Below are 12,890 nucleotides of genomic sequence, written 5' to 3'. Positions count from 1 at the left end.
TAATGCTGTGTGTGCATGTGTGAGTTGTTGTATATGCATCAGTCACAGGTTTAAAAATCAATAACGCCTGAGGCCAGATGTTTTCACTGATGGAAATCAATGCTGTTTTTTTTTTTTTTTTTTTTTTTCCAGCTTTGATGCCATCTGCGAGGATGTGGAATAGAACAAGACAAAAGAAAATATATACAAGGCATTTGTGTACAAAAGTGTGAGCATTTCAAAGCAATGTGAGTGGGTGTTTGTGTGTGTGTGTGTGTCTGTGGTTTGTTCATAAAGCTATTTTGAAGCTTTTCTACAAAAGGTACTCGACAGACCCTGACAGTGAACTATTACAGAATCTCTGGAACCACAACAGAACGAACAATGTTGTATGGATCTGTTTTGGTTGAAAGGCATCATTTGAACAAAACTCTATGGCATTTGAAATGTGTGTTATGGGTTATTTGTGTTGCAGCGTGGCAGTAGAACAACAAATTATGTGTGTCCACAAAATTCTCCTTTATTGTATGCGTATATGAATGTGTGGTTTAGGAGTGAGTGTATGATTTTTCCCATCTATAACCAAGCTCTAATACACCCACACATGATTTATATGACTAATAATATACCTAATCCCAAGATGTGACTCTCACTGAGTGCCAAAACATCTTTTGCACTCAGTTTTGCACACATTGTGTATAACATACGTGACTTTACACCTTTATGTGCCTTCATTCACAAAAAAACACAAACTTGTGCATAACAACATAAAAAACAACAACAACCATAAGAACAAAAACACACATACAGTAAATAATAGGGATGGAACGAGACCACTTTGTTGTGTCCGATTTTAAAAAACTCAAGTATCTACCAATACCGATATTAGTGTGTAAATATTATATATACAAATATTGTTCTCCATAAAGAAGAAATAAACAGCCCAAACATGACTCAGCTAAAGTGGTTTTGCTGATTTTAATTAAATTTTTACAGTCTGTGGATAGTAAAGCATGCAATATAGGATATAGGATATTTAGATTGTATTGGATTTTTACATTTCTATCTGTTTGATATCTGATCCAGTAATTTAGACAAGTATCTGACCAATACCAATTCCCATTCCTCGTACATAACAGGCTTTCCACAACAATTAGCACAACTCATTCTGTGGAGTGCTTCCACCAGCTGATTATAAAAACAGCAACAGCAAGGACGGCATTATGAGAAGGAAAACAGATCACGTTTGCCCAAAATTAACATTAGCTCTACTTCAGAGCATGAATGAGGCTGAGTCTGACGGAGATGCATCTTCAGGGAGTGAGTGGTCCGTGGGATCGTCTGATGTCAGCTCTGACAGCGATTCATATTCTCCCTTTTTAACTAAAACTTGTCTCGTACTCCTGCTTCTACTGTAACTAATTCAGGTAATTATCCAGGTATGAAATGAAATTCTAAGTAAGAAGCATCAGTAAACAATGGTACTATCACAATCAAAGAATAGGGCAGGAACGTCACCACAGATAACTTTTTTTTTTACTTCACTTGAGTTTGCAAAAAATTTACAAGCCAAGAAAACTAGCCTGTTTGGCACAGTGAATAAAATAAGAAAGAGAGCTTCCCCAGCGCGCAAAGACGCAAATGTCGCTGTTCACAACACAGGTGCTGAAAACCGACAGCGCATCACTCACCTCGTATCAGGGCAGAACAAAGAAAAATGTCACTGAAACTGTGACCTATTACAACAGCACCAAGTTTGGTGTGGATGTGCTGGATCAAATGGCGAGAAAGTATTCCGTCAAAGCACCTGTGCGCAGATGGCCAGTGGCATTTTTTACAATATCCTCAACCTGGCTGCAATAAATACCTCAGTGCTGTACAACATATGCGTTGATGACAAGATGGCATGGAGAAACTTCACCGTGCGCCTTGCAACTGAACTGCGTTCTGATCACATGAGCGCAAAAGGCCGACACGTCATGGTGCGCGATAACTTAACTTGGTGATACTTTGTGATAATTTATCATAATCTATCATAAATAAGTTATTATTTAGGTACACGTCACACACGTATCTGTAAACACACAAACAGATAAACGAAGTTGTAAAGTTTTAACAAGTATGCTGTTGAGCTGCAGCAACTCTGACCGGACTTCCTCTGGACTACAGTGGTCACCATGACAACAGGACAAACCAGCTGCCTGCTGCTTGCGTGCGGGGTGCTACGTACACTTGAACAGGGGGCGCAAATTGAAGATGTTCAAGCGGCTGGGAGTCAAAAGAAACTCGAGATCTCGAGTTTCAAAGTCGAGATCTCCAGTTTCTTTGACTGCCAGCCACTCGAATATTTTCAATTTGCCAATGTGCCCCGCTCAAGTGTACGTAGCACCCCGCACGCAAGCAGCAGGCAGCTGGTTTGTCCTAATACCTGTGTTGCAATAATCCCACAAGCGTAATACATTTTCAACAAACGTAATAGCCACTGCCTACGACAAATGAAACACGCTTTCAACTTTCAATATTGTAATTTTGTGATAACGCAATGAATAACAGTCGTTGTGGTTGTTGATCGTTTGCCTATACACACACTACTAATACTGACCCAGGCTGTAAAATCCAGCTGCTGGCTCTCCGCTCCGCTATCACAAAGGAGGACCCCTGCATGCACGCAAGCAAGCAGAATTGTCATTCCTTTTCAGTTCACACAATTAGTTTGTGTTTAAACAGATTTATTTATTTGCATAAGCAAAATGCTTCCTGGTAATGAGGAGCATATCACTCTCTCTCTCTCACCGCTGTCCACGGTGCTGAACCAAAGAAGCCCTGAACAGGGTGCAATTGAAAATGTTTGAGCAGCTGGCAGTCGAAAGAAACTTGAGATCTCGAGTTTCAAAGTCGAGATCTCGAGTTTCTTCCAAAAAAATATTTTTTTTATTTTTCTTTCATCGAGATCTCGAGTTTCCAACACTCAGCAACACATGTGCCTGAGTACTAACAGAACATTTTAATCATCAGGTTACTTTCCAATTTCCAGGTCTGACCTCTGACATCACTAACCGTTTTTGCTCCTGTCTCATAACTTGCTTCAGAGCAAAATTATGTATGTTATTCAGAGCACTACTCACTCTGCCTTCATGACTTTATGAACTCTTCCTTAGATTACATTTTACATTACATGTATGGTAAGATTTAGTTGAGATGATACTCCAAAGATTGTACAGGTGGTAAACAAAGAGTAGCACGAGGGGACTTTGCTCTGAGAATACTGGATTAACTGATCATTTACTGGAAATATTTTTAATAATCCTCTGCTGCCAAAAAACAAACTAAGATAGGACGTTTCACACAAAATCTGTGTCATGACTCTCAGCCAAGAAGACAAAAAGGGGGACAAACTGACGAGGTGTAATTACTCGAAGAGATTCCATGTCTCGGGCCGTTTTTGATTTAACACCACTCGGACACATGAAATACTTAACAAAAAAAAAAGGAGGAATTACCTGCGGCACACTGCTCCTCATCTGCACCGTTTTCACAGTCCCTCTCTCCATCGCATCGCCATGACAACGAAACACATTTGCCGACAGCCCCTCCGCAATCAAACTTCTCTGGTGGACAGGTCTGACGGCCTGTTGTGTAGAGGAGGAGATAGGAGACAGGGAGGGAGGGAGGAAGAGAGAAAACGCAGATTGAAGAAAGGGTAAAGGGAAAAAATGGAAGGGTAAAGTTGGGGGAATGGATGGAAGGAAGGATCGAGGAAGGATGGAAAGAGAGCGGGAGTAAAATGAGAAAAGAAATAGGGAGGATGAAAAAGATGGAGAGAAGGGACAGTCAGTCAATGAAACAGTTTGATAACTTAGTTATCTTGTTGCTCAAATCGATTTCCTCTTCAAAGGCCTGCAATTAAACTAGACACAGAGCGACAGGGGAACAAAGAAGCAGGAGCACTGCATAAGGCACACACACACACACACACACACGCAGTTAAAAAGAATGCACAATACGAGAAAAACAAATTCCATTTGTGTGTCGACGTAGCAGTCCTGCTTTAGCTGCACTCACATGAGTCACCACTGTAGATTTGTCCCATCTATGATGTTAATGTGGGACTTTTTAACTAAATTTCTGGATGCCCTTACTGAAGCAAACCCTAACAAGTTTATCTGAGCTATAAGGACCAGCACCATGAGAACACTTTTGCACACTCACTGATTAGATAAAAAAGTACATTCAACAGTCTGGGGTTAAGTATCTTGCCTCATCGGGACAAGGACACATTAAACATTATACTGTCTTACGACTAATTAATGCAATGGTTAATCTGTTTTTTTTTTTCTTCTTTTCTTTTTCTTTTTCTTTTTTAATTAAACATTAAGATTTGATTGGGCAATAATGTAAAAAAAAAAAGGGTTCAGGGTAATGAAAAGTAACACAACTCAGCAAAAGAAGCTATTGCAGATTTGCTTGGTGGGTGAATTAAGCTGACAAAATAAAATCAGTAATGAAAACATCGGTTCTAATTAACCATCACTTAACTGTGCCAGGATACGCACATAAAGGAAAGAGTGAAACACATTAGAGCACTATTTTGACAGTCAATGAACAATTCCAACCATTTTCCCGAGCACTCTAATTAAATTAATGTTTCTGATTTATTTTCTGATGGACATATTTAAACAATTTAAATACAATAAAATACATATTTTTCAATAAAAAAAATAGCACACGCACAGATATTCTTTCAGGGTCTCGACATTGGCTTCCATTATTTTAGACAGCCTAAAGAAATAAACCTGGATCTAACCACATTCAAATCTTTAATAGCCATAGTAACAAATACAAGAACACACACACAGTGTGAAAGTGGTCCCTTAAAGGGGAAATAAGTAGTTTATAGTGCCATCTAGAGCAGAGGCTGAAATTTACAACAAAGACCTGCTGCTCTGCTCACCCCCTCCCTTCCCTGAGCGCTACGGTATCCGCAGCTGGTCAAATGTCGTCTTCGTCGTCTTTCTCCGTGTCAGCAGATGAGGTTCGTGAGGCGAGGGAGAGGGCGAGCTACCGCGGCCGTAGCAGACGAAGCGGAGAGAGAGGAGGCGGGACTTCCGCTACAAGTAAAAAGACGCTTGTTTTGTTCTCTCGCGTTTGTCCTTACAGGCTCCGGTAGAAACATGGCGTCTCGCTGCTAACAGTGGCTATGCAACCGCGGTCCACTGTCATGTTATTTAACATGACTTTTTGAAACACTACGAAAATGAAACAAAAACTATTATACAGCGACTAGACAATGCAGGAGCACATAATATGTATAAAAAAGTGGATTTTGGGTTATATAAACCCATAAATACTACATATTGTACCTTTAAGGTAAAAGCCCATTACAGCAGAAAAGGCCATTGTTCCTACATGTGTAGCTCCTGGGGTTAGTAGAGGGAGGAAAAATACAGCTGTTCAATCCATCAAATGTATACACTACACACAGCAAACCCCTGCTAACCCCCTAGCCAATCACAGAAAACCTCTGTGCAAGCATGCACGTACGCACGCACACCGGTACACGTCATCTGTAATCTTGCCCCAGGTCGCAGTGCACGGCCGAGTCATCGTGAAAATCCACCAATTACACATATCTGACCACCAACAAGCTTCTCTACCAACCAGTCAGCCAGTGTTCCAGTGTGTTTACGTGTGTGTTACACACACGTACTTTCCATGCCTCCCACGACTCTTCCACCTACCGAATATTAAGCTCTTGTGTGAGCATCTTTTCAAAGTGTCTCCTCTAAATGAGGTTTCCCTGGGTCTTGGAAGAATAAAGGCCTCCTGCAAATCCCCTTTAAGAGAGTGAATGCGCAAGCACCATATCAGCACAGTCTGGTTATTGCTTCCAAGGGAACTGAATGGACTATGTGCATAAAAAAGTGTGTGTGTGTCTCTGTACTTGTGTCCAAGATTCACAAAAATGCAGATGTGTCTGCAATCTGGTGAAGTGTTGTTGTAAATATGAATACCAGTGGGAGGTGAGAGTATATGCTCAAATGAGGATGAAGGGTATAATAAATTGTTTGACATCTATAGGCATTTTAAGCGATTTAAATGTAGGCCCTGCACGACACACCATTTCATCCCATCTTTCACAATCCATTTTATATAAGCATGCATGTTTTTGAGTGGGTCAGCAGTGTCCCGGGGCTACTGTCAAACCACTAACTGTATGATTGACAGCTGGGTTAAAACAATGTCATTTATCTAACTGACCATTTGAGGCCTGTGGGTTGGACTGGAAAACCCACGCACACGGGGAAAACATGCAAACTCATGTAGCATAAAGGTCCTTGTTCTGACTGGGTCACAAACTTGGGTTTTCTTGCTGCAGAGGCAGCAGAGTGCTAACCAAATAATCTAGCCCTGAGGTCCTCAACTACCGGGCCAACAGAAAGATATTTTAATATTTATCAGTCTGAAAGAGCTTTTATTTTGTCTCGGTCATGTGATACGGTATGTCAAGAATTTTACTTACAAGCTAGCAAAAGTGAAAAAGAAAGCGTCTGGAGAGCCTCTTTGTAAAGGGAAAAGGGCCCAAGGAGGAGACAGAAGAAGAGCCTCTGTCTTCCAAGAAAACCACTAGTTTAGCGTGATGATGTTGAGTTGTATTTTTATGCATTTTGTTTTAGTTGGTTATTACGGAAGCGTATTGCATTCACTTGAAAAAATAATTTTTTCCTGTTTTTCGGAGTAATTTTTTTCCCGTTTTACAGAGTAATTTTTTTCTGAGTTTAGAGAGCATTTGAAATAATAAACACATTCACTCCTTTATTGAGAGTTCGATTTATAACAACATGGAGGGCTTGTTTAGTTTAATCAAGTTTTACTTTGATCTGGGTTTAAGACACTGGGAGATAGTCCTGTCTTTAAGTCACATAGATGGTATTATCATTAGTTTGTCGACTTTACGCAGGCACCTGAGGACTTTGCGGTTGTTCAGAAGGAAAGCCCATTCAGATCTGCTAGACATACCAATCTTTCTCTTAGCCTGTGTGTAACTAATTACACGCCTTACTTTAATTGACCCGCTACGGTAGATCATTTATGAGGCATGTACTGTATGTGCGGGAAGGAGTCACCATATGTGTATGCATGGATGTATATCCATGGGTGTATGGGAGTCACTTGCAGGTTGGAGGTTCTCGCGAGAGTTCCCTGAAAAACAGGGAAAAAAGATTTGCACGAAAAACAGAAAAAAAAATTACTCAGAAAAACAGAAAAAAAAATTACTCAGAAAAACAGGAAAAAATTAGACAGAAAAACAGAAAAAACAAATATTCAAAAAATCAAACCGAAAATTAATTAGTGAGAAAAACAGGATTTTTTTTTTTTTTCAAGTGAATGCAATACGCTTCCGTAGTTTATATACCAGTCCGTGAAAATTATTGTTTTGCATGAAACTAGTCCGTGGCGCAAAAAAAGGTTGAGGACCGCTGCTCTAGCTAATCACACTGCTCTAAGCATGAGGCCCAGCCACCATTACGTGTTAAACTGATGCCTGTGTAGGTTCTCAGACATCCAGGTCACATCCTCTGTAGTTACAGCTGCAGGCGACTGGACTTGGTATATGGTCATCTGAGGTCTTTCTGTAGAGATCTAATCACCTTCGCCTCTTTCGTTAAGAGATTTGAGGGAGGTGCTTTGACACGAGACAGGGTGATACTCAAAGTCTTAGATGGTCTGGCTCTGTGTTGGTCAAGCACTTGTTCACTGATTCTGTGGCTGTGACATCACTGGGATCTGTTTCATGGGGAACTACAAAGTTTAGCCCTTTGGCCAATACATTCTTTTAAGGTTGGGCAGAACTGAAGAAGTCTCTTGGATGAGAGATAAACGTTAACTCATCCAAGACCAGTCACATTCAGTTAACTACAGAAGATGTTAAAGTGATACTTCCCTTGTCAAGAAGGTCATGGATCGCCTACCAATGAAATGAATACAGACAAAGACATAGAAAGGACTCTTCCAATTTGCTATGTGTTTGACAAATAATATGCAATTATCAAAATCAGCCAGCTACTGAAAATGAGCATGTAATACAATAGAAATAACTAATCATTTATTCAAGTTATTTCTATCCAAAGGTGCATGTTGCAGCCACAGTTTTGTCAGACTTGTAAAAGGAGTCAGAAGTATTGCCCTCTCACTAAGTGCTGACATGTGTTTCCAGCAGCAGAGCTGGTGCTGAGGAGCATTGATGGACTTATTGACAGTGAGCTATGGGCAGAGATATCGCTGACTGCTGTCATATTCCAAGCCAAGTGCAATATTGGACTCCTACTGTAGAAAAGTATGTGAACGTTGCAACTTTTCATAAACATTTAGATAAGACAAACAGACAGATATAGATTATGTGTATTTTTGTGTGATATTTACTTTTATCAATGTAGACAGGCGAATGCACATGGTGAAATAAAACACATTGTGCACCGAAAATGTTCTCACAAAGATGTATGGCATATGGGTATAAATTATTTTTCGCAGCTGCCAGACAAAGACATTAAATGAATTCACAATTCTCTATACTTTGCACTGAATGAATGTTTCATGGTCTATAAAACTCCCGTGGCACAGAGACAAACACTGGGGTATTAGCAGCCAGCTAGCTTGCATACTGCCAAGGCCTACAGCAAACAACTGCCGAGGAACTGATGCAATGTCGTCATGCTCCACTGGAGCTGCTTGGTGGAGAGCGGGGGGAAAGATGGTGGCTGGTTAAGGAGGCTCCCAGGTGGGCTCGTGGATAATCAAATTGTGTAAAAAGGGGTCAACAAAAATTGTGTGGTCAGTGAATACATCCAGAGTTCATCAATATAAAGCAAATGGGACGAATTACAAGGTCAGACCTTAACCCTCAACCTCCATCCATCTCTGTAAACCGCATGTAGTGGCAGATTCATCCCACTGAATAAACCTATACTTATTTCACAGTGGGTCTGAGTTAGCAGTAATTTGCCTATAAGCACGTGGCAGGGCATAACCCCGTGTTTTAACCTCACATTTATGGAATTCTAGTCCACACAGGAAATAATATTGACACACATACAGCATGGTCGCTATAGTGGCTGATGATCAGTTAACAACCCAAAAAAAACCAGGGAATACTTTGCCGATGCAATGCTGCAAAGTTTGCAATGAACCTGAGCAACACAGCTAAATTCTGCACCACTGTTGCTAAAACAGTATTTGTTGAACAACCGCATAATCTTATGCATATTGCATTAAAAGAGGGTTGTGTTGTAAGGCAAAAAGGAAACCAACACAAGATGACATTGAATGGGGTCCAGGTCAGGTATTTTTGGAGAAATGAATTACGTTTAAATAAGTAAGAGAGAAGTAAAAGAGTTTCTCTCCAGTGTTCTGCTCAGGGATGTCTAAGCATATCTAAAATGATGGCACTTGATGCACTAAAGCCATATTTAGCATAACTCCTCCTTCAAATTTTTAATGATATAAAACCACTCAACGTTTTTCCCTGTTCACTCACAAAGTCCCTACACTACTCCCTTTGGTTTGCTACATCGCCGAAATGTCTTTATCCCACAAAACACACATGCTATACTATGGCAATGTATTTAGAATTCTTGGATATGAGGAAATGAAGTGCAGAAGAAAAGACAGAAAGAAAGAGCAGACTCCTGTTGTGAGGCTGCAGGTACCGCGGATAAAGAAAGAGGAGAGAGTGAGGTGAGGACTGAAGCTAAACCAGCTCCAAGTTTGTGGACAGTATGTCGTTAAACTGCCACCAAAAGGGTAAGATGTCACTTCTATATGTTAAAAAAAAAAAGTGAGGACATTATTATGGCTGGTCCACACAAATTTATCAGGCTTTTTGAGGAATAACCCCGGATTTCCACTGGACGCATTACAGCCGCGGCACGTCAGCGGTGCGGGTCGCCGTCGCAAATAGCTTCCATTCTAAATCAATGAGAGCATTTCCACCAGACACGATGCGGCACCTCCCAGAAGCAGCTCGCCGCGCCGAAGCGCTATCGATAGGTAGCGGTACTATTTTTGCCGTTGCGGCTGCTGAACCCGCGTAAATTTCAACAGAGCAGATCGCACCAGACAAGAGGTCCGACACAGACTCAAAGTAAAACACTTCCGCCCCCCTTTCAAAATAATACACAATACGCAGGTCATATAGCCCGTCACAACTTCACATCAACATTACGTCGTGATCGGTGATGCCAGGTCAACAGTCAATTAATCAGAGCGTCTTGGAGAGTCATAATGTACGACGAGAGACTGATTGTTGAAGTGGAGAAACATAAAATCATTTATGACAACAGATCAACAGTTCTTCCACATCGGAGAATGAAAGAAGCTGCGTTGTTGTTGTTTCCTTTATACACACAGTCTATCGCGGGATCTCGCGTTCTTTCGAGATTATCGCACAATCTACCACTGGCTCCCAACGCACCGCGCTAGACCTGGTTTTAGGGTTAGGGTTTGAATTAGGTTTAGGGTATGTCACCTAAACCTATATAACATGACGTAAAACCTAATCATTAAAATTTAGAAAGTTGGAAAGTTTGGAAACACATTTTACTATAGGATGACAAAATCAGATTATATTTTTTATCACTTTACCTGCACTTGAAGTGAAACAAAATTAAAAATTAAAAAAATGTTCTAACATGTAACATGTTTACCCTTCTGTTACCATCCTGTTGTCGCTGACAGGATTTGGCATGCATACTTCTTATTACAATAACTCCTTGACTGTTTGTGATATCTAGAAAAAAAATAAAATAAATATGGATTGGCGATCTGTCCAGGGTGTGACCCTGCCTTTCGCCCAGTGTCAGAGCCGTAGAGCTTTGCGGCCATACTTGTCATTACTGTAGCCCTCATGACTTCGGCGGAACGACCGTCCAATGACAAGACGAGACAAGATTTACCAGCGTTTACCATGTTTGTGATGTCAGCTCCTCTGTAACTGTAACTCCTAAATGGATGCCAGAACTGCCAGATATCGAAAGTGAAAGTTATCTTAGGGAAAAAAAAAGTGGCAGAAGCACTCACTCAATTAACATTTTTCAATTAAATTCTACAGCCATAAAATCAAAATAAATCCAGAATATCATGGCGCTCATAAGAGGTTTAATTAGTTTGTATATCTTGGGGCTAATTTTTCTTTCTAACGTTGTTAGTTTTAAGGGGAGATGCAGCTTCATGATTTAAAGACCACAACCAGAAGTGGTACAGAATTATTTGCTTTGCATGGTCTGCTTAAGTGTGTATTATGAGCGAGGTATAGAGGTGGACTCCTTGTATGCTAATTAACTTTTTGATTAACTGTCTTCTTAATTTCCCTTCACAAAGAGGGAGGATATTGGAGGATTGTCATTTGGCACCGTGTCCACTCTTCAGCTGCCTGTCTTGCTTCTAAACTAGAATCCCAGGGTGATTGATTCAGAGGGATCGCAAGCCACACACGGCCAATGCTAAGATAATTTATTTATTATGGAGGTGTGTATTTGAGGTCAGGAGGTGATATAAGTCATGCTGAAGTCACAGTCTGTCACCGTGGGACACAATGTCAAAACAAAGGCAAATTGGCGGAGTACATGTGATAATATGGCACATGACAAATGAGGAGGGATGGAGCTTATGGATGATTTACTCTGTATCTCCTCGCTCAGGATTCTAGCTGGATGAATTCGAAATGCTCAAAGGCATTTCCCGAATTCCCCCGCACGTCAGACAGCAGAGCGCTGATTGATGAAGTACTTTGCTTTTTATGCAAACACCTGAGAATCATGCCTCACATTATATGAGTGAAAAATGTCTCCGCTCGGCGGCGATTATTGATTTGCTCCTCATGTTATCCAGAGCAAAGGGAAATACATGAGGCCATTAATAGTTCCCGCTAAACTATGCACAGACACTTTCTCTTTTCAGAGTGACATATGTTAATGGTCGTCCGTGTGATCGGCTGACGGCCCCGTCCAGGTTCTACCCTATTTTTCAGGTAATATGTCAGATCGAATTGGCTCCAGCTTTGCCCTCCATCCTCAAAGGATAAGCAGGAAATAATGAATTCATGAATCTTCAGTTTATAATTTTAGAATAACACAATATTTGACAATAATTATTGTATGTAATAATTTATAAAACAAACAAACATATTTATCAAATATTTATCAATAATTCTGAACTAACAGGGGGTCCATAACAGCTGATTGTCTGTAAAATAGTATAATGAAAGTCAAATTCCAGCCATTAGGTAGTTCCATAAAGTGGTAAGTGCCTACTTGAGAACACTAAACCTTTATCACTTGGCGACTCTGTGTAGTAAAAACAGGTGAAACGCTTGCATGTACTTGATATGCAACAATGTTAGCACATCATCCAATAAGTTCACACACGTTTTAGTCATCTTATGTCTGAGTTTAATGTACACCAGACAACGACATGCCGCGGTTAACGTGGATTTACTTGGTTGAAAGACAACAGATGAAAGAAGATACAGGATGGAGATGTATATCGACTTTGCAAGAAAGAGACAGTATTGTATCGGAGAAAGCGGCAAAAGGAAAATGGATTGAGTTGCAGGTGGTCGCCTATTGGTCACAGAAAGGAAAACGTCAATGAGAGGACAAATTGAGACCAAGATAATTAAAGGTAGACACTCAAAGAAACACTTGATTAAACTGGGGTTTCGTATAGGCTCTACACAAAAAACACACAAACAATGCTCATTTGGTCACTGGGCTCAATCACATCTGACGGAGACCAACTCAACAACACCGAGTGCACAAATAAAAACATTACATTATGTACAAGAAATGTCCCCCAGTTTCCACTGTCATCCATTTGTGGGCTGGCTTTGATTTCTACACAACCAAGACTTCAGTTCT

The 12,890-nt window shown here is 40.5% G+C and overlaps 1 protein-coding gene across 1 annotated transcript in view; it reads right to left on the bottom strand.

Moving 5' to 3' along the window:
• lrp8 (low density lipoprotein receptor-related protein 8, apolipoprotein e receptor) overlaps positions 1-12,890 on the bottom strand; it is a gene marked incomplete at both ends in the record, with an annotated part of 260,428 nt that overhangs the window by 69,112 nt on the left and 178,426 nt on the right. Inside the window, one exon of the mRNA XM_083888037.1 lies at positions 3,480-3,608. Coding sequence (XP_083744163.1) covers positions 3,480-3,608 — 129 coding nt within the window. The remainder of the gene's footprint in view (positions 1-3,479; positions 3,609-12,890) is intronic.

Source organism: Microchirus variegatus (assembly GCF_963457635.1).
Source record: "Microchirus variegatus genome assembly, chromosome: 4".
Taxonomy (NCBI): domain Eukaryota; kingdom Metazoa; phylum Chordata; class Actinopteri; order Pleuronectiformes; family Soleidae; genus Microchirus; species Microchirus variegatus.
Note: the sequence above shows the minus strand (reverse complement) of the source record. Positions and strands in the feature narration are given on the sequence as shown.